Raw genomic sequence first — 22405 nt, 5'->3', positions numbered from 1 at the left:
AATTTTAAAAACACATTATTTAAGTTCCTCATAACTCATTGTTCTTTTATCTTAAGTGAAAAATGAAAGCAATAATTTTCAGTATAGGTTAATGAAACATAAGTGAGGTGGGGCTACTGTCTAAATTTCTAGATTAACCAAAGTATACCTAAGTATTATGGTGGGATGGTGGGATAGGGAAAACCATACAAGAAAACAGACAACTGGCCAATAGTGGCATATTAAGGCCAATCTTCTGAAAACACTATTACATCTGGGTGGTTTGACTTACTGATCTCTCATTTAGTCTACAAATCTCTACATGCACTAAGGCTCCTGCCTGTCCTACTTCCATGAACATGTTCTGACAGAGTACCAACGATGTCAATGACGACTACCATTGCAATAACATATTATTACTGTCTCCTCTTCCTCTAACCACTTCCTTTAACACCAACATGTCCTGGGATTTATCGTGGTCCACCACTATTCTCCCTCTATAGAATTCTCAAGGTTCTGGGACGCCTGGGTGGCTCAGTTGGTTAAGCGGCTGCCTTCGGCTCAGGTCATGATCCCAGCGTCTTGGGATCGAGTCCCGCATCGGGCTCCTTGCTCAGCGGGGAGCCTGCTTCTCCCTCTGCCTCTGCCTGCCATTCTGTCTGCCTGTGCTTGCTCTCACCCCCCTCTCTCTCTCTGATAAATAAAATCTTTAAAAAAAAAAAAAAAAAAAAAGAATTCTCAAGGTTCTAACTACTACCCAAATACAAAAGATTTCAGATATCTCCCTGAAGCTTTAGGCTCCATATCTAACTTCTACAGAGATGACCCATAAATTCACCTTAAACTCGATATGCTGAAAACTCAATGCACCATCTTTGGTGACTCCCCATTGCCTATAAAATCCAAGCCCCTCCTTGATCGGGCTTCACCTTATTACTTCTTCCTCTGCCTCATCTGGACCGTATTAGAGCCTCATCCTCCGCCAACCATATTCATTTTTCTGAATGCCTAATAAAATTACCACCTAATATTTACTGAAGGTCCGTTACATGCCAAGGACTGTTCTAAACACTTTATCTGATTAACCCATCAATCTTCACAGCAATCCCATAGAGTAGATGCTACTGTTTCCACTTTATGGCTGTGGAAAGTATCTTGTCTAAGCTACAAAGTAGTGGAGTCAGCATACAAACCTATATCCTGTGTTCCTTTCCTTTGTATATGCAATTTCTCATAAATGCCTACACATGCCAAGCACTGTCCTGGGTATTCAAGGTGAATGGGACAAACAAGGCCCATGACCACATGGGGCTTATAGTCTAGTAAGTAAACAAAAAACAAATAAACAAAACACCTTATTACAAATCACTTAAAAGTTCCATGGAGAAAATAAATAGGATTTTATGACAGAAAATTCAGAAGTGGATATATTTAACAGTGATAAAAGAAAAGCCTCTTTGAAAAAATGACTTTTAAGAAGCGACCTCACGGATAAGGTGCTAACTACACAGATAGGAGGGATATTTCCAGAAGAGTACTGAGTCAATAGAAAGCACTAAGATGGTGTTATAGATGAACTGCATTCCCCCAAAATGCTCATGTTGAAGTGCTGACCCCCAGTTGGAGTTAGGGTCTTCAAGGGCATAATTAAGGTTAATAATGTGGGATTCCAACTGGATAGGACTGGTGTCCTTACAAGAAGAAGATACCAGAGATCACTCCATCAATGGATAGATCAATCAATCTCTCTCTCTCTCTCCCTCTCTCCATATGCACACAGAGGAAAGGCCAGGTAAGGACACAAATACCCATCTAAAAGCCAGGAAGAGAGGCTCACCAGAAACCAACCCTGATGGCACCATGATATTGACTTCTAGCCTCCAGAACTGTGAGAAAATAAATTTCTGTTGCTTAGGCCACCCAACCTTTGATATTTTGTTATGGCAGCCCAAGCAAACAAATATGAATCTTAAAGACTTAGTTGTTTTCCAGGAACTGACAAAAACCAGTGTGCTAGAATACAGAGACAATGGAGATAATAATATGTCAAAAACTCTTACGTCCATCTTGGCAGATGAACCTTAAATGAGACAATCACAAAAATAGTATCTGGGGCGAAAGTTTTAAGCTGGTTCATACTGGATTTGAAAATGTATGCTGTGGGTTTTTGTTTCCTCAGTGACTGGGAGTCAATAAAATAGTGACTAAAATACAGTAATTTATAGTCCACCGTGGAATGCACAAAACAGCCCCACACAACAAAGAAATGAACCCTTCCCAAAATGAGAGTAGTGCCCTATTGAAGAAAAATGGCTAATGGGTATATCTTGTTTACACAGAGAACTATGGAAAAAACAAGGATGGGGGGTTGTTGTTACTGTTTAGTTCTTACATCACTAAAGATAGTTCTAAGGGAATTATGGTGAAATAATAAGTATGTGTGGTGCCCACGTGCAAGGGATGGTGTTGGGTATTTTGGAGCAGATCCAAATGAACCAGATACCAATCCTAGGTCTACGAGCCACAGTAATACAGTAGATATGACACCCCATTTCATCAAATGTAAGGTACCAGTCGTTATATGATGTGTCACATTTCATGCACAGCTAAGCAAGTAAATTACAACATTAACTGTAAAATTACATCCTAATTTCAGGGCTGTTAAAATGTAGGGAGAAAAGGTGAAAAAGTATACATCTTAAATAAATGAAAAAGAACATGAAAATAGCTAAATGCAAATAATAGAAGTCATATAAAAGAGCCAATAGAGGGGCGCCTGGGTGGCTCAGTGGGTTAAGCCTCTGCTTTTGGCTCAGGTCATGAGCCCTGGGTCCTGGGTCCTGGGATCGAGCCCCACATTGGGCTCTCTGCTCAGCAGGGAGCCTGCTTTCCTTCCTCCCTCTCTGCCTGCCTCTCTGCCTCCTTGTGATCTCTGTCTGTTAGATAAATTAAAAAAAAAAAAAAAAAAAAAAAGCCAATAGAAGGAATGGATTGTTTCATGCAGAAGGTAGTATTTAAGCCAAATCTTGAAGAATGGGTAGAATTAGGAAAAACAGAGATTGACAAAGGAATTTTTTTAGTAAGAGTATACTGCAAGAGGTAAAGCATAACAACAATTAAGTGAGGGATGGCTAGGAGAAATATTTGAAGAGAAAACACTGATGAAAAGTTGGAAGGATAGGGCTGGGAAAACCTTGAATACAGCTAGGCTAAAGAAGTTGAAATTTATTATATATGCTTGGGGAATGGTTCTCAAACACTTTTCATTTTTTTACCCAATACACTTTGGGGATATAGTATACGTAAAAAAAATAGGGTCACTCAAGCAGTGATCCTCAACCATAGGAGATGCAAAATGACCAAAAGCAATTAATTTTCTGAGAGTAAATTTAGAAAGAGTTGTCCAGAAAATCCTAACTTCTATCCCTAACTCACCTTGAAAATCCAAAAAAAAAAAAAAAAAAACCATACCCACAATAATCAAGTTAAAATTCAGGAAAAGTAATCAAGGAGAACAGTGTAAAAAGGAATAAATATTAGAATAAAGATTAAGATTGAAAATCTATATAAGAAGCTGATCTTCTGGGCGCCTGGGTGGCGCAGTGGCTTAAGCCTCTGCCTTCGGCTCAGATCATGATCTCAGGGTCCTGGGATCGAGCCCTGCAATGGGCTCTCTGCTCAGCAGGGAGCCTGCTTCCACCTCTCTCTCTGCCTGTCTCTCTGCCTACTTGTGATCTCTCTCTGTCAAATAAATAAAATATTAAAAAAAAAAAAGCTGATCTTCTAGGAAGAAATGAAATAAATTCATATTCGATTAGTGATAATGAGGAAAATGTATGATGCAACTATTATAAGAAACAGGAAGAATAAAGGGAAGAAAAAGTTGAAAGTACAACATAATAAGCTCAAACAAGGACGAGTGCATTCTAAAATATTGGTGGTCATTCAGGTCATTTAGGTGATGTCTAAAAGTTTAAGATTAAGATGAAGAAAAGTGGAGGGGCGCCTGGGTGGCTCAGTCGTTAAGCATCTGCCTTCGGCTCAGGTCATGATCCCAGGGTCCTGGAATCAAGTCCCACATCAAGCCCCCTGCTCAGCAGGAAGCCTCTTTCTCCCTCTCCCACTCTCCCTGCTTGTGTTCTCTCTCTCGCTGTCTCTCCGCTCTCTCTCTCTCTGCCAAATAAATAAATAAATAAATAAAATCTTAAAAAAAAAAAAAAAAGAATGTGAATCCTTTAAAAAAAATTAAGATAAAAAAAGTAGAATTTAGGTCTGGAAAAAACTATGAACATCATCTAAAAAGAATTACTGAAGCATAACATGGATAAAGCCATGAAAAAGAAGGCAAAAGAAGGTATCGCAGAGAAAATTTTTTGAAGTAAACATGTATTAAAGCATTTAATAGCTCTACTATAGGTGTATCTTCTAAGGGAAATATTCTGAGGGTCGGGCAGCATAAATCCATCAGTAAGTTTATAGTAGACTATTGTGGAATCGGACTCCACTATGGCCAAAGTAAAAGACATTGGCAAATCTGGATCACCTTGCAATTTCCGAGATGCCTTCAAAATCTCCCTTATCCTGTTATGGCTGAGGGAAGCACTGATGGGTGTAGGCACCACAGTCTGTAATCCTTCTCCTTCTATCTCAGTACCGACGAGGCAGATGAGCTGGAGATCTGGTAATCCAACACAGTTTACTTCATGCCAACTTTTACTCTCCATGAGGTCCAGGTAAACCAAAAATGCTATATAAACTTGGCTGGCATCTCCTATATCTAATTCCATCATTTCTAAATACTTTGGGTGGGTGCCCATCCAGGCGTCCTCCGGAGCCCATGGGTGGGCGCCGCCGCCGCCGCCAACGCCGCCCGGGCCCAGACCGCTGCAGCCCGGGGTGGGCTCGGAATCGTCGCGCTCCGCCATGCCAGGCAGGGGGGCGAGCCGGTGGTGCACCGCGCCCCGAGCCCGGCCAGCAATAGCTCTACTATAAATTACGTCTTCATATTTTATAATAATCTCATGCTGATCATCATCATTGCTAATTTTAATACTAAAGTTTAAAGTTTTAAGTTTACCAACAAGAAAGCAAAGCATAGTGAAGATGAAGAACATGCTTAGGATTATACATAGCAATTTAAAAAGGGAGCATTTCATTAATTTCCAATCTAGTGTTACAGTCATTTAGAGATGCCGTGTGTGTGTATATGTGTGTGTAAACTTAGTCAAAAAGCAATATTCTACACCCCTGAAAACAGAACTTGAGAGCAACCAAGACGGTATATTATCACTATAGGGAGAATTATTGTTTAAATTGCTAGACAGCTTTATTCTAAACACTCAGTTATCCAGTAAAATCTATGAAAAACTGCAGTTATATCACAGTATTGAATCATTTTCTCCTTAAAAAAAAAAACAAAAACTAAAAACTAAAAAACCCTTTTTGGAGATAGTGACTATATTTAAGAACAATATTTTTAGATCAGATATTTTTCAAGTATTTTTCCAAGTATTGTTAAAGCACAAAGGCAATATGATCTCTGTATGTGAAAAAACCTGGTTTCAAGTCACACATGGATAAGAGAAAAGAAAATCTCTAATTCTCTGGTGTTAGCACTTAAATGTGTTATACATTTACAAAACGACTTTAATTAAACTCTACTTGTTTTGACTGAAATACCTCTTGACAAACTTCCTCCAAGAGTAGGAACATGAGGCTTGTAGGGAAGGAAAAGAAATGGAGAGGGAATGAGAGAATGAGAGAAACCAAGAGAACAAAAAAAAGAGAGAGAGAGAGAAAATAAGGAGAGGAGAGGTGACCCAGGTAAAGAACTACTATGAGAATGAAGATGGCAGAAATCTTTTTGCCCACAAACAAATTTTGTGAGCAAAGAGAATGATGGGGCTTTTTGCTGGAGGTTGGGCATGATTAAAAGTCTTGAAAATCCTACAGGTTCATCTGCTTGTACTATCACGCAGGAATTTTTCTCAAATCACTTGCACAAGTTGGAAGAATCTAATAAGGAAGCTGCAACCCGCCCACAGTCTGCAATCCTTCTAAATGATCAAACTGCGATGGCCAAAATCAAAGTGCCTATTAACAGCTTATCGATACATGTTCTTCAGCTACTTCGTGACTACTTTTACATAAGCAGATTCTCTCTAAGGAAAAAAAATGTCCAAGTGATTTTCTAAAACTACATGCCACACAACAACACCAGGGTTAAACTTACACAGGGCAAGAAAAGTTTTGAAAAATGTGAAATACCTCAGTCTGACCTTCATGGGCACTGGTCTCATGAGTGACTCGAATAGCCTGTAATAAGAACACAAGATATTAACTGGAAAAAATGATTATATCCAAATTTTTAAAAGAAAACAACAATGCTAAATTCTAACACCTAAAGCTTTGTTAAGAGATAACAAATTGGAAGAAAATTAGGAAGAGTTTAATATTAAAGAATGATTTCTGGGTAACCAAATGAATTCTCTACTTTCCAACACACAAATCCCTGAAGACTTAGGAAAGAGACGATCTGATTACTTGTCATTTCCAGATGTGAAGTGGGAGTCATTTAAATTATTTGTTAGAACTGACGTCTTGGGCACTAGGGCGCTTGGGTGGCTCAGTGGGTTGAGCCTCTGCCTTTGGCTCAAGTCATGATCCTAGGGTCCTGGGATCAAGCCCCAAATCGGGTTCTCTTCTCAGTGGGGAGCCTGCTTCCACCTCTCTCTCTGCCTATCTCCCTGCCTACTTGTAATCTCTGTCAAATAAATAAATAAAATCTTTAAAAAAAAAAAAAAAAAGAACTGACACCTTAACACTTTATTCAACTGGGACTAGAATAAAGTAAGCATCTCACAGATAGAGACGTTAAAAGCTTATCTCATCTGTTTCTCCAGGTTACATGCTCCTCTGCAGCTCTGGCTATAGTTATGCTTAATCATGCAGCTTCAGTCAGCAGTTTCAAATGGGGAGCAAAAAGCATGCACTTATCAGAAACTAGAGATTTTAGCTTTCTGAACTTAAAAAAAAAAAAAATGCCCTTACCATACCCACTATTAGCAAAGATGAAGAAAATAGGCAAAAGTAGTAAATTTGGGGTGAAAGTACCTTTATGAATGGCAATTTGGCAGTAAGTGTCAAAGCCTTAATAACATGCAAACTGTTGGATCCAGCAATTTCTGTTCTAGGAGTTGATTTACATGTAACTGTACATAAGTATATATAATTAAGGATATTTGCAAAGATTTCGCTACAATAATATACCTTGTAGTATTTTTTAAATGGTGAATAAAGAGGAAAAATATTAAATTTCCAACAATAATTTATTGGTGAAATAAAATACTGCTCAATGGAAAGCTATGCAGCCATTAAATGATGATGTCAAATATATACTTACTGGTATGTAATACGTTTGTGATAAGTTAAGTGAAAAAAGCAAGTTATAAAACAATATTACAGTGTGATCAAATTTTTGTTTTAAAAAATTGTGTATATACATATATACTCCCTATAAAAAATATGACTAATGGTGGCTACCTCTCATTGGTGGGATTACTGGTGATTTTTATGTTGTTTATTTTGCTTTTGTGGAAAATAAAGATATTTTATGAGATCTGCAGGTTTTTTTAAGAAAAAAATTAAGATAATTGAAGTATATAAAAATGCTAAAACAACATAATCAAATCAATGACTTTACTGGGCACAAACTCTGTTCAAGTCATTTTTCTAGCCAAATAATCTGTATACTACACTGCTTCTAATTTTAGAGAATTTACCATCTACGTAATAGTGTTACTAAAAGTTAAAAAGAACCTCAAAAGAAAAATAGATTTCAAAACCAATAAAATTTAAATGCCACTCTAAAACAATTCTACGACATTGTACAATTATTTAAAAGTAGATTATGGCTTCACACATGCAAAAACATTAATAAGAGCATAAGAGAACCAAACTGTGGTCTAGAATCTACCATTAAACTTTTGCTTTTTCCATTGGTCTTCAGCCTTGTTTCAAATTCCCAGTGAAAGACAAATAGAGTATTGGCAGGCATATATATATTATAGGAAATGGTAAGCAATAGCCAATCATAAAACATTTTCAAAATTTGTCAATAAAACTTTTTTCTCTAATTCAGCTCTGGATGTAGAAAAGTGGCAATTTATCAATATTTATGGATATTTCAGGTAATGACACAACAAAAACCGTAAGTGCTCAAAACTATAGTTTTAAGACAAACCCCCAAACAAAATCTACAATCCCACAAAACTTTGCCCATAACTGAGATTAAGACAGAAAGAAGGTACCGACGTCATAGTTCTCTAGGTATCTGGCTCGTTCTTCAGGACTCATTGACACTGACTCCTCGAGGAATTTTTTCAAGGTTGATCCAGATTCTGAGAATGTTAAAAAAGATCAAATTGAGAAGGTTTGCTATCTCACTGATACATGAAAATACTAGAAGCATGTTAACTTTTTTCAGGTAAAAACTTCTTCACTGGTAAATTGGGAATGTAAGAAAATTTGGATAAATGATAGGCTTTTGTTTGTTCATGGGTCATATAAAAGAATGGGAAAGATTAGTATTTCTTCTACACAATACTTCGCATTATAAAAGAAAGGAGAGAGGAAAAGTTTTCCTTTAATACTTTAAAAGAGAGAACTATAGCACCACCTACTGCTCAATAGGTTAACTTTTAACTTGGGTGGGGGTGAGGGGATAAACAGTAATATAAAATCATTTACCAAAGTGCATCTTGTCTTTATTGTTGGCAATAGCATGGATCAGCCCAATTGTTCCACAGGCATTGCTGATTGTTTGCTTCATGAAATATACTGATGATGTAACATCTTGTCCCTGAGATTTTATTTTTTCCTCCTCCTCTGTTCTGAATACTTCATACTATTAAAAAAAAGTCAATAGTCTAAATATGAAAATAATACATTAAAAAGAAATAGAACATAGGGACTCCTGGGTGGCTCAGTTGGTTAAGTGGCTGCCTTTGGCTCAGGTCATGATCCCAGGGTCCTGGGATCGAGTCCCACATCAGGCTCCCTGCTCTGTGGAGAGCCTGCTTCTCCCTCTCCCTCTGCCTGCCATTCTGCCTACTTGTGCTCTCTATCTCTCTGTCAAATAAATAAAATCTTAAAAAAGAAAAAAAAAAAGGAAATCAAACATAAAACTGGAACACTTCTAACTATTCATCAATAGGGGTTTGGTTAACATACTATGGCATATCTCAATGGAATACTATAAAGCACTTAAAAAAGAACAAAATAGATTTACATATTCCAACTCAGAAATTTGTCCATGATTATAGGGTGGTTCTAGGTCAATATATATTAATATGATTCTCATTTATGTTTTTAAAATATCTACTTTATAGGGGCACCTGGGTGGCTCAGTTGGTTAAGCCTCTGCCTCCTGATTTTTGACTCAAATCATGGTCTAAAGGTCCATGAGAGGGAGCCCGGGGGTCAGGCTCTGCACTAGGCAGAGCCTGGTTAGATTCTCTCTCTCCCTCTGCCCCTCCCCATCCCCTCATGTGCATATGTGCGTTCTCTCTCTCTGACAGATTACCAAAAAAAAGGTTTAAGGTTTAAGGGGTGCCTGGGTGGCTCAGCCAATTAAGCACCTGTCTTGGGCTCAGGTCGTGATCTTGAGGTCCTGGGATAGAGCCCTGCATCAGACTCCCTGCTTACTGGGGAGTCTGTTTCTCTCTCCTTCTGCCCCTCCCCTCTGCTCATGCTCTCTCTTTCACTCTCTCTCTCTCCCTCTCACTCAAATAAATATTAAAAAGAAAAAAGAACACAGAAGCCTGAAACACTTCATATTCCTCAAATAACCACTAGCTATCTTTTGAGTGACTTTAATATATCACTTATGAATGGAATGAGAATATACCAAATTGTAAGAGAGAACCTGAAGTGGTAGATGCCATTATATTCTCCACTTCAGTATTTGAGAATTTGTGTTCTTTCTAGCAGTAGGCACAATGAGCTTTTCAGTACTGGTGATCTACTAAATGAAGAGTCCAATTGATAAGGACAACAGGCTTTTTTAAAAATACTAAAGACCCACTAAATGAAGGAGATCAATCCAGTTTATTCTTTAACTTAAAAAAGTGAATTAAAAAATTTTAAAAATAAGAAGAAACTTTAAAAGAAAGATAGATCATTAAACTCAATGTTTTGGGAAATTTCTAATTCAGATCATAAACTCACATTTGTATCACACCAACTAAGAAATCCTAAGCTTTAAGCAGCTGTTTTCTTTTCTTTTCTTTTTATTGTTCCTTACAATTGCAGTAAGGGATAGCTATCCTGGGATAGCTATCTACTGGCTTATTTTAGTAATTAAAAAAATTAATTAATTACAATAAAGCTGGACTAAGAGTAAACTTAAGTGTCCTAACGCCTTCTCAAATTTCAGAATAATTACAGCCTTACCATTAAAACTAGTTTAGTCTAATAATGGATAATCAACAAGAAATTTCTAACTTTGAGTTCCTACATTATAAACAGCAAATATGAATAAACATCCCTTCCTTAATTTGTTTTATAGAACCTTAAGTAGAAAAGAGAAGTATTTCAGTATTTTTAATTTATATTGAATTGAGGCTAATTAGTTATGGCATAAAGAAAATTATCCAGGAATTTCTAGGACTGAACAAAGCCTAATTCTTACTGACTGTGAGACTTGGCTCCATTCATTCCTGAAAAATAAGATGACCTGAGCATGTATTTACCAAGTCATCAACACTTCACTTCTCCCACATCTTTCCATTTAATTCCTCATTTTTCACAACTACTGACTTCATCCTGTTGTTTCTAAGTTTAAAATAAAAATCAGAAGGATACTCAAAAGCTGTTTTAAAATGAACTTAAAAGGGGCGCCTGGGTGGTGCAGTGGATTAGGCCTCTGGCTTTGGCTCGGGTTGTGATCTCAGGGTCCTGGGATAGAGCCCCGCATCGGGCTCTCTGCACAGTGGGGAGCCTGCTTCCTACCTGCCTCTCTTGACTACTTGTGATCTCTTTCTCTCTGTCAGATAAATAAGTAAAATCTTTAAAAAAATAAAATAAAATGAACTTAAAAGTTCTGCCTCCATAATGCATATATCTAGACATTTTAGAAGAAAGGCCTGAAGTATGGAGGTATGAAATTAAATACAGAACCCTAAGAACAGCTAATTATAATCCCCAACACATCCTAAATCTGCCAATTAAGCTGTATTTAAACTTAATGATTTCCAAACATACTGAGTTTATTCTGAAAATAACATAACCCCTGTCATTAGTTAAACCTACCTCCTTAAAGACTTCTTTTTTACATATATTGGAAACAATTACATATTTTATATACTGAAATTGTGAATATTCTTTATTCATGCCTTCTCTAAGACAGATTTAAGATTATTCCAGTACCTTACATTTCTAAAGTAGATACAACGAAATGTGATTAAATGTGATATCGAAACATGCTGAAGCAAACTAATCATATTTTATAAAAGAAGAAAACCAGTCAAGTTAAAATCTAACTCAGAGCTTTATTGTCAATCGATAAATCAAAATCTAAATATCAACTCTTTAATAAAATTAGGCCTTTAAGATGTCTTTTAGATCTCCTTATTTTATATAAGGGAGTCATCTGTTCTTAAAGAAGAGCATGTTTTTAATTCAACATCGAAAGAGAACATTACATTTACCAGCAACTTTATTATCTTAGTCAACAATTACCTTTTCTGTAATAGGGAAGAGAAGTAACACTGCACACACCGGTCTTGGTACCATGCTAAGGAGTTCAGGATCCATTCCATATACATCAACAAACTGCCAATTAGGATGTAGACCTAATTGTTTGAGAAACTGGTAAAAGGTGAAAATAAACAAAAATTGTAGTGTTAACAGGGAAATAATGAACATGTATTACTGAGTCTCTAATACATAAAAGAGAATGAAAGGTATGATTATTAATGATGTTTGGTAAGAATGAAGTAAAGCAGGTTTTCCATGAACAGGGTGGGAGGAAATAGCAATATATTTATACCAATTAAGAAAAATTAAAATTTTGGGGCGCCTGGGTGGCTCAGTGGGTTAAAGCCTCTGCCTTCAGCTCAGGTCGTGATCCCAGGGTCCTGGGATCGAGTCCCACATCGGGCACTCTGCTCAACAGGGAGCCTGCTTCCTCCTCTCTCTCTCTCTCTGCCTGCCTCTCTGCCTCCTTGTGATCTCTGTCTGTCAAATAAATAAATAAAAATCTTAAAAAAAAAAAAGAAACATTAAAAGTTTATAATATAGTAAGCAAAATTCCTTTTTTCAAAATCTATTACTTTGGGATTGAACATAATAAACCAGGACTTCACCAAACACATACAAATTAGTTTGGTTGATATGTTAAATTCATTCCCAATACATGATTTTTAAGAAGGTGTATTTAAGTCCTAGCAAATAAAGAATTATATTAGATGATAAACAGTTTATCCACTTACCAAAGATGATGCTTGAGGTTTAAGACAGACCGTATATCACAAATTATATCAATGAGCAAAAAGTGCATAAAGCCAAAAAAGCCCAGTGATTATATGAATACCAGAAAATCCTTGATATAAGAAGTAAACTATGGGCTTCCTGACCCCTACTATACAGTGAAACCTATTCAACTTCATTATCTCTCATACTTGGCAAAACAACTGTAACAAAAGATTAGTGATTTTTTAAACCCTTAAGATTTCATAGGAAAATAAAATGTCAGACCCTAATCTATTGCAGAGAGAAAAAATAATGAGAATAATGTCAATTTCACAGTGAAGTCTTAATAAGTATTTGTGTTGAATGAAGCTATTGATTTATAAAAGTAAACGATCACTGGGGCGCCTGTGTGGCTCAATGGATTAAAGCCTCTGCCTTCGGCTCAGGTCATGATCCCAGGGTCCTGGGATTGAGCCCCACATCGGGCTCCCTGCTCAGCGGGGAGCCTGCTTCCTCCTCTCTCTCTGCCTGCCTTTCTGTCTACTTGTGATCTCTGTCTGTCAAGTAAATAAGCAAAATCTTAAAAATAAATAAATAAATAAAAGTAAACCATTACAAAATAAGGTTTAGACAACAGAAAAAAAAGCAGACAGGAAAAAATATCATATTAAAAATGCATCACAGGACACCTGGTGGCTCAGTTGTTTGACATTGACTCTTCATTTCAGCTCATGATCTCAGGGTTATGAGACTGAACCCCATTTTGGGCTCCCCACTGGGCGTGGACACTGTTTAAGATTCTCCTTCTCTTTCTGCCCCTCCCCCTCTTAAAAAGTGGGTCATTATATCTTACTTCAAGAATATAAATTAATGGGGTGCCTGAGTGGCTCAGTTCAGTTAAGCGTCCAATTCTTGATTTCAGCTCAGGTCATGATCTCAGCATTGTGAGATCAAGCCCCATGTTGGGCTTTGCGTTGAGCATGGAGTCTGCTTAGGAGTCTCTCTCTCCCTTGCCCTCTGCCCCTTCCTCCCCTCTCTGAGCACTCTCTTTCTCTAAAAAAAAAAATATATATATATATATATATTTTTTTTTTTAAACAATGTTTAAATGTTTTTTTTAAACAATGTTAGGTCAGTATAACACATGTATATATATATGTATATATATATATATATAACATATATTACTAGGTCAATAGGTAACATATTGTCAATAACATATTGACAATGTTAGGTCAAAACATATATATATAATATGTGTGTGTATATATATATATATATATATATATACACACACATACCTATTGACCTAACATTGTCTAAAATTTGAAAATAGGACAGTGCCTTGGGTACTTCTCCCTGAAGAATGATCGCATGTACCGGGACTATCAGCTGAGATCTTGCAAAACCAACAGAAACAAAGCCATGTTACATAAACCGTGCCATTCGTCTCATACAGTCAGGTTCTGTAAGAAAAGGCCTTCCTAATTAAATAGCTAGTCAGTCTCCTTCTCTGCCTGGTGAAGAAACTCTAATTAATGAAAAGATGGTTGGTCAAAAATAAGGTCCTAGATACATTTAATAAGAAATATATGGAATTAGGGGCACCTGGGTGGCTCAGTGGGTTAAAGCCTCTGCCTTCGGCTCAGGTCATGATCCCAGGGTCCTGGGATCGAGTCCCACGTCGGGCTCTCTGCTCAGCAGGGAGCCTGCTTCCTCCTTTCTCTCTCTCTCTGCCTGCCTCTCTGTCTACTTGTGATCTCTGTCTGTCAAATAAATAAATAAAATCTTAAAAAAAAAAAAAAAGAAAGAAATATATGGAATTTAAAAAACATCTCTTGGTGGAATGTGCTCAACACCTAATTAAGTTAATCAAGTCACATGCCCTCCAACAGTCTGGGGTCACAGAAATCAATGCACTCCTTTATATTATACCTATTTTCATCTGATTCCCACTCACTCCAAACTATTTTTCTCTCCATTCTTCACTTTCTCTAAAATTCTTAGTTGATGCCCTTCTCAATATTCAGTTTTATGTAGAAACCAAAAAGAATTAAAACTGACAAAGTCAAGGGAAGGAACGGTGTCTTATTCATTTTTTTAATAATCCCATCCCCTAGCACTGTACCTGGCTAAACCAAAGACACTAAAGTTTTACTTGTTGAACTGAAGATTATATCCCTATTTTAACAGATAATCTTGCCATCTCCATGTCTATATATGTCCATTAAGCTCTGGACATGTATTTAAAATATGTTCATTTTTATTTGTGTCATGTTAAATAAATGGGAAAAATATATTTGCCTAATCTAAAACCAGGCATTCACTTAATCAACTCAGAATACTACCTGCCCAGTCTACAACCATACCACCCTGAACGCACCCCGATCTTGTCTGATCTCAGAAGTTAAGCAGCGTCATGCCTGGTTAGTACTTGGTTGGGAGAATACTACCTGCCCAGGATTGGGACCTCTAAAAGGAAAAGTATCATGAACCCCGATGAGAGGATTTAAATTATTTAATTTTATATACCCCCAAAAGTCATGCTGTCATAAAATTATAAAACAAGATGGTACACATAACAGAGTAATTTCACATCTGTGCCACAAACAGCAAGTAAGACTTAAATATTTAGTGACAGTGTGGACAAGACTGGCCAATTTCTGTGAAGTAGAAGCCTTTTTCTCAACTGGCTCCACAGCAACCAAAGTTGTTAAGTATGAAAAGTACCAAGATCCAGGGCAGCAACTCTAGTGAGATTGGTAAGTAACAAACTGAGGAATGAACGACTAAAGTAACATATAAAGGGCTAAATTTTAACTGGAATCACACTTTTAAAAACTTTTTACTCATATTACTAATCAAATGAGATTGATACAAAAAAAATTCAGTCATTATCAAGAATATTAGTTGCACCCTCTGACCAGATTTCTGTAAGATTCACACAGGAAGTCATCATACAAATAAAAAGAACAAAGGCAGCTATTAATAGTAACTATCTCTGGCAAGTTGAGAAAGGGTGAGGAAGAAGGCTTTTAACTTTCACCTCTTACATTTTTTTTTTTAATCATGAAGCTGTCCTACACTGATTATTAAAACAAAAACAAAACCTGCGTTTAAAATTACCCTACACAAATAGAGAAAGACTGAATGGAAATTCTCTAAAATATTGACTGCAGTTAGCTTGGGTGGTGTGAATTCAACTTTTTTATTTTCCAGTTTTTAAAAAATATGTTATTTTCACAATAGGTATGTATAGTTTATAAGTTACAAAAAGCTATAGAACTGACACACATATGTATTTTAGTTGAATTTACAAAACTGGGAGAAAACTCAAAATAACAATCTTAGAACTACTCCAAAATAAATCTCTCCAGACTGCCCACAGAGTATTCTTTATATGCATTTGCAAAGCCATCTCTACACAATTAGAAGCATCCAGTTTGCATGGAGCAGGCTAAATGGTATTATAAACTCGAATACCGTATTTTTGGCTTTTCTAAACATTGGATAATAAAATAACGAAATTCTGACTGATAAGCTCACTAAACTTTCACAGTGTCATTAAAATTTTGGCCAGTCAAGAAAAATGAGAAGGGGTACTTTAGGGGCACCTGGCTGGCTCAGTCAGTTAAGTGTCTGACTTCAGCTCACTCAGGTCATGATCTCAGGATCCTGGGATGGAGCCCTGTGTCTGGCTCCCTGCTAACAGGGAGTCCGCTTGTCTCTCTCACTCTGTCCCTCCCCCTGCTCCTCGTGCATGCTCTCTCATGATCCTTAGGTCACTTATTTTTTTTATTCTATGGTCTAATGATAAAATTTTCCACCAAATAAATTTAAAATTATTTTTAAATATTTTTAAAAGCAATCATGTATCAGAAACCACGCTATAGGCTTTAAGTACTTTACCATTATTGCAACAGGCAAGGTAGCTTTTATTAAATCCTTTTACCAGTTGAGAACATGGAGTCTGAGAGTTTACATGATTTTTTAAGCACACACTGCCAGAACCCACATGCAGAACTCTGGATGCTCTCATCCCTATTTACTTTTCTAGCCTCATTTTTTACTGTCTGAAGTCTCTTTTTTTGTATCTTGTTCTCTAACTTTAGCTACAAAGTCTACATTCTCAAAGGGTCTATAACCACCTCTACTCTCCAGGTTTTTGCACACAAGTTAGATTTCTCTACATGAAAAACTGTTACCTTCTACCCCTAATTTATAGGGAATTCTTCCTCCTTTTAGGTGACAAATAACAAAAACTCTGATTTTACAAATTTAAGAAAGTAGAAAAATAATATTCACTTTCCTTTTAAATTTGTTCTAAAGCCACTTTCTCCAGTCTTTAATGGCCTGCTCACGGCAACAACAGATTCTGCCTTATTACTAAATTGTTAATGATTTAGGTTCTAACGGAAATTTTACTTATTTAGTACTTGCTTGACATTACTACTAATAAACATATATTAGTAATAATGGCTAGATGCAGAAATAGGAGAAATGAGTTAAATGAGAATAATTTTTTCTATCACTTAACTGATTTTATTCCAGGTAAGTCTTACCTGCAACATGACAAAATATCCTTAAAAGGGACTAACAGCATATTAACCAATAAGAAAAATCATTGCTTACCACATCTACAGAGACACATGGTTCCTAGTTAGTATCTCACATTTAATAATGTTCTCCATATAGTAAATATGGATTGGTCATTCTTCTACAAACTAGGTACTATTAAAACATAAAATAGTACTTGTTCAAATTAAGAGTACAATAATATGCAACTATCAAACTGTAACAAGTAAAAGGCCTAAGATTGCTTTAAGTTAGGGAAATAGGGAGTGTGGGGATAGATGCTATTGGGGTGTATCTAGGGTTTAATTTATTAATTCTCCAAATTCTAAGTCAGTTATTAAATTTCTATTCCTTTTCTACCCTCAGTTTTGTCACTAATATATAGACAATAAAGAAAAAAACCACAAAAATTTGGTTAGAACTAATCACTTCTTAGATATCTGGGCATTCTTCCCTAAAAGCATATTACTTCTTTAAAACAAATTGAACCATGTCAAAACAAGCCAGAAATAGGAAAGAATCATACACTAAAATAACATCTTTTCCCTGTTTATGTCACCTCAGAATGGCCTCCTGTCACCATCCAACCTATTATGTTTCTCCTAATGGAGAAACAGTATCCTATTAATTTTTTTCATTGTACTTAAAACAATTGCTAATTGTTTGCTTACTTGTTTATTGTCTATCTTCACACTGAAATGAAAAACAGAAAACCATGAATATTTTAATCACCAGAATAACCAGCTCCCTCTTATAAAAGATATTATTTATATTATATGAATATTATTATAAAAGGTATTATTATTTATAATATATTATGGGAATAATATTATTAATTAGTTGAAAAAGTACATTTTGGTCTTGGGGGTTTTTTAGTGAATGCATTTTATAGTTTATTATGATTACCTAGGAAAAGTCCAGTAGCGGCTGGATCACATCACAGCTGAATAAATTTATATCTTATTAACAAATAACATTAAAATCTAAAAAACAGTTTTGTTCATTAGTCTGTTCTATGGTTGGTTAATTACACTGATTGACTTTGGAATGATGAACTAGCTTTGCAATACCTGCATAAACTGCTTAGTCTTGAAATATTAACCTTTTCACACATTGCTACATTCTCTTTGCTAACATTTTGTTGAAGATTTTTAGATCCCATGAGGGATACTGGTCTGCAGTTACTCATATTATGGCTTATCCAGTAATGCTGGCCATTAAAATGAATTCCTAAGTGTCCCTCTTTCTTCTATGTTTATGTAGAATTGGTATTATTTCTTCCTTAAATAATCTTCTCAAGGGATACAGAAAAGTCATCTGAGAAAATCGAACACGGATTCATGGTAATAACTCTCAGCAAACTAGGAAAAAAAGTAAATTTCTTTATCTGAGAAAAAGTATTTACTGAAACCCTACAATTAATATACCAAATAATGAAAAATCAAATGTTTTCCACCCAAGGTCTGGTACAAGACAAGCATGTCCTTTCTTTCCATTCTAGTCAACTTTGTATTGAAGGTCCCAACCAGAGGAATAAGAAATATTAAAGTACACAGATTAAAAAAGAAGAAATAAAAAGGTCTATTCCCAGACAATATGATGGTCTATATAGAATGCCCCAAAACATTCATAAAAAAGTCACCAGAATAAGTGAATTTAGCAAGGTAGTAGGATATAAGTCAACATACATAAATCAACCGCATCTCTATACATAACAATGGACAATTAGAAATTAAAATTTTAAAACAGTATCATTTACAACAGTACTGAAAATCATTAATATTCAAGTATGTATCTTATAAAATATATGCAAGACTTAAATTCTAAAACTATAAAACACTGTTGAATGAAATGAAAGACCCAAGTAAATGATGAGATATATATTATCTTGGGCTTCCTGACCCCTACTATACAGTGAAACCTATTCAACTTCATTATCTCTCATACTTGGCAAAACAACTGTAACAAAAGATTACTTTTACTTGGGTCTTATCCAAGTAAATGATGGATTACAAGACTCAATATTTTTAGGATGTTAATTTTCCCCAAATTAAATCTATATACTTAGACACACATTCACCATCAAAATCACAATTTTTTTGGTAGAACTTGACAAGGTGATTCTAAAATTTATATGCTAAGGCAAAGGAACTAAAACAACCAAAAACAATTTCAAAAATGAACAAAGTAGGAGGATACTCGCCATTTGAGTTCAAGATTTACTACAAAACTATAGTAATCAAAACAGTGTGGAATTGAGAAAAGAACAGACACACAGATAAATGGAAAAGAACAGAGTCTACATGTATGGTAAATTAATTTTTCACAAAAGGTGGGGGCGCCTGGGTGGCTCAGTGGGTTAAGCCGCTGCCTTCGGCTCAGGTCATGATCTCGGGGTCCTGGGATCGAGTCCCGCATCGGGCTCTCTGCTCAGCAGGGAGCCTGCTTCCTTCTCTCTCTCTGCCTGCCTGTGATCTCTCTCTGTCAAATAAATAAATAAAATCTTTAAAAAAAAAAATTTTTCACAAAAGGTGTAAATATCATTTTGGATTAAGTCTGAGAAAGATACCTCCTTCCTCTGGCTCTAAATCAGAAGTTGCAAATACTGGTTTTTTTTTCAGCCCCCCCCCCAATTTTTTTTCTCTTTTTACAAAAGGGTCAAAATGTTTCAAGGAAAAAATGAATAGCAAATTTCAAAGGCGGAAAACAAAAGAAAATGTACATGATAATGGGCAGGGAATGCCACCTAAAGAGTAATATAAAAGGTATCTGCTGGTTTTCAGTTTTGTATGTTTCTAGGTTACTAAAGAGACAAGAGTTTGGAGTCATTCCAAAAGCATAAAATAAACTGCATAAGATGAAGGATTTGGTCTCAACATTAAGATAAAGCATTTCTATCTACTTTTGGTATATAAGAAATTTTTGAAAGGTTTCTACAAGGTTTGAAAACCAAAAATCAATTAAGTACATGATGAATCATTATTCTTTGGTGATGAAAAGGAAGATCATGTTGGAGGGGGGGAGTATATCATATAATAAAGTAAGAGGGCAGTAAAAAGTCAATGAGCTGTTGAGAATGAAAAACAGGTTAAGACAAAATACACCTGAGCAAATCAAAAGTTTATACCTGGTAGCACTTATTGTTCTTTTAAGGAGCGGCTGGGAGATGTTCCCTTTTCCCTTCCCAAACCTGAACCTTCCATACCCTCTAGAGGACTGTTCAAGTGCTGGTAGGTGGGCAAAGAATGGCGTGGGTTTCTTTTAGTGCGCTTTCTGTGGTATCAAAGCAAAACTGAATTCCAGTTTTAAGAGACTGGAAGAGAAAGGGGGCGTGGCGGGGAAGAGAAGGGACTTGATGGAGCAAGAGAAGATGATTGGAAGATGATTTCATAGTGCAGGCGGTGGATGAAATTACAAGGACTGGGTGGGCGAGTTTACAAAGCTTGGAGTCAGGTAGTGTAGACAAATTAGTCACTCAGAAGGTCCAAGGGTTGGGAAATGATGGAATCGGCACGAGTAAAACGAAGAGGGAAGAGGTATGGGAATACAGGGTCAACACGCCACAAGCCTCAGACCCGGAGACCCCAGGAAACGCGATGACTGGGCAATGGGACCAGAGGAGGGGCTGAGACAGCGGGGAGCATCTCCAGGAGCCAGGTGGGAGGCACACGCCGTAAAGGGGGCACACTCGTCAGAAGCAGAGCAAGAGGGGCCCTCACAGAATCTAATTCCAGATTCCTAGTGAGCGCAGAGATGCAGGCGGGCAGGGAGGGCTCCGGGGTCGCGAGCGACAGACACCTCACTCACCTGGTTGGTGACCTGAAAACGAAACAGAGAACACAATTTATAGAAACAAACTGCTCTCGACTGGCCGCGGCAGCCCGCTTCCCTCGACCCCTGCCCGCGGCCTCAAGGCCAGATCCGAGCCGCGCTCACCTCGGGATTGGCCTCCAGCGGCAGCCAGCGCTGACCCTCCATCGCCGCTGCGCCCGGCCCCTCTCCAGGTCTGACAGCCGCCGCCGTCGCAGCCGCCGCCGCTTCCGCCCCCGAGCTTCTTGACCTGGGACCGTCTAACCCTCCGCCCCCACCCCGGGAGGGGTGCTGAAGAACGAAGCGGAGCTTGACAACACTCTAGCCCCTTTCTTGCTCTCTGCAGAGCCACACTCAAGTCTTACAAATTAAGATACAATCGGAGAGGAGAAGAGAAGCCACCTCCCTACTGCCCAAGGAAAAAGAACCTGAATCCACAGCCAACTCCCCTCTCACTTGGACTGTTCCTATCCAAGGCAGGCGCTCGCGCGCTACGCATGCGCAATGCAAGGGCCGGGGACCGCATGTTCGCCCGCGCCCTCCTATTCCTGCAGCTTCATCTGGAGGCGCTAGAGGGCGCCCGAGAGGCGAGACGGGACTGCCACCCACACATCAAGACCCCTGAAGGCCAGGATGCCTAGGAGTCGTGTCCCAAAAGCTCTTTTGTCACGGTGCAGTTGATATATTGGCCTTTTCTAATGCTGTAGAATGGGGCAGGGGTAAGGGACGGAGGGTGTGGGGGGAGGGTCTGTGCCCTCTGAATACCTATTCAGTTACGTCTGAAAAAAAAATGCCAAGGATCAATTAAGAATCAGACTCTGCATTCACCATAGGGCAGAAGAGGTGGACAGAAGAATGAAAAATCACAGTGAAGTATGATACATATGTGATAGTGGTAGCGTGAGGCGTAGAACTGCAGAGATGTGCAGCTAAATGGAGGAGGGTGTGTCCAGAGGCTTCCAGCAGAAGGTAAACAGATGGAGTGAACTTTTTTTAAAAGATTTTATTTATCTATTTGACAGAGATTACAAGTAGGCATCGAGGAGGTGGGGGGGGGGAACCGAGCAGAGAGCCCAGTGCGGGGGGCGGGGAGTGCCTGGATCCCAGGACCCTGACATCATGACCTGAGCCGAAGGCAGAGGCTTAAACCTACTGAGCCACCCAGGAGCTCCTGAAGTGAACTCTTGGGCACCTGGGTGGCTCGGTAGGTTAAAGCCTCTGCCTTCAGCTCAGGTCATGATCCCAGGGTCCTAGGATTGAGCCCCGCATCGGGCTCTCTGCTCCACGGGAGCCTGCTTCCTTTTCTCTCTCTGGCTGCCTCTCTGCCTACTTGTGATCTCTGTCTGTCAAATAAATAAATAAAAATCTTAAAAAAAAAAAAAAAAAAGACATAGTGAACTCTTAAGACTTTAACCAGGCAGAGAGGAGGATGCTCTGAAGAAGGGAAAGTATGCACTGTAGCTGTAGACCCAGAAAGACTGAAGGGCTGAGGTTAGAGGTGATGCTGGAGAGGTAAGAAGGGACAAGCCCATCCGGACATCCGGGCTTCATTCTGAAAACAGCAGGGAAC

General features: G+C 37.7%; 2 protein-coding genes across 2 annotated transcripts in view; both read right to left on the bottom strand.

Annotated features, from left to right (window-relative positions):
• Positions 1-21069, bottom strand: part of UCHL3 (ubiquitin C-terminal hydrolase L3) — a 50161-nt gene extending 29092 nt beyond the window's left edge. The window contains exons 1-6 of the mRNA XM_044249885.1: positions 20962-21069; positions 20833-20844; positions 11719-11847; positions 8728-8884; positions 8293-8378; positions 6247-6294 (exon numbers count right to left, since the gene is read on the bottom strand). Coding sequence (XP_044105820.1) covers positions 6247-6294; positions 8293-8378; positions 8728-8884; positions 11719-11847; positions 20833-20844; positions 20962-21003 — 474 coding nt within the window. The 5' untranslated portion in view covers positions 21004-21069. The remainder of the gene's footprint in view (positions 1-6246; positions 6295-8292; positions 8379-8727; positions 8885-11718; positions 11848-20832; positions 20845-20961) is intronic.
• Positions 4261-5039, bottom strand: LOC122907153 (tRNA-splicing endonuclease subunit Sen15-like). The gene has a single exon (XM_044249886.1). The coding sequence runs from the start codon at positions 4902-4904 to the stop codon at positions 4275-4277; it is 630 nt and encodes a 209-aa protein (XP_044105821.1). The 5' UTR covers positions 4905-5039; the 3' UTR covers positions 4261-4274.
• Positions 21070-22405: the final 1336 nt, after the last annotated feature.

The sequence above is a fragment of the Neovison vison genome, chromosome 5 (assembly GCF_020171115.1).
Source record: "Neovison vison isolate M4711 chromosome 5, ASM_NN_V1, whole genome shotgun sequence".
NCBI classification, from domain to species: Eukaryota; Metazoa; Chordata; class Mammalia; order Carnivora; family Mustelidae; genus Neogale; species Neogale vison.
This window is presented reverse-complemented; position numbering and strand designations above follow the sequence as displayed.

Coding starts and splice junctions, on each gene's coding strand:
- LOC122907153 (XM_044249886.1), bottom strand. CDS start 4,904: ATGGCGGAGCGCGACGATTCCGAGCCCACCCCGGGCTGCAGCGGTCTG.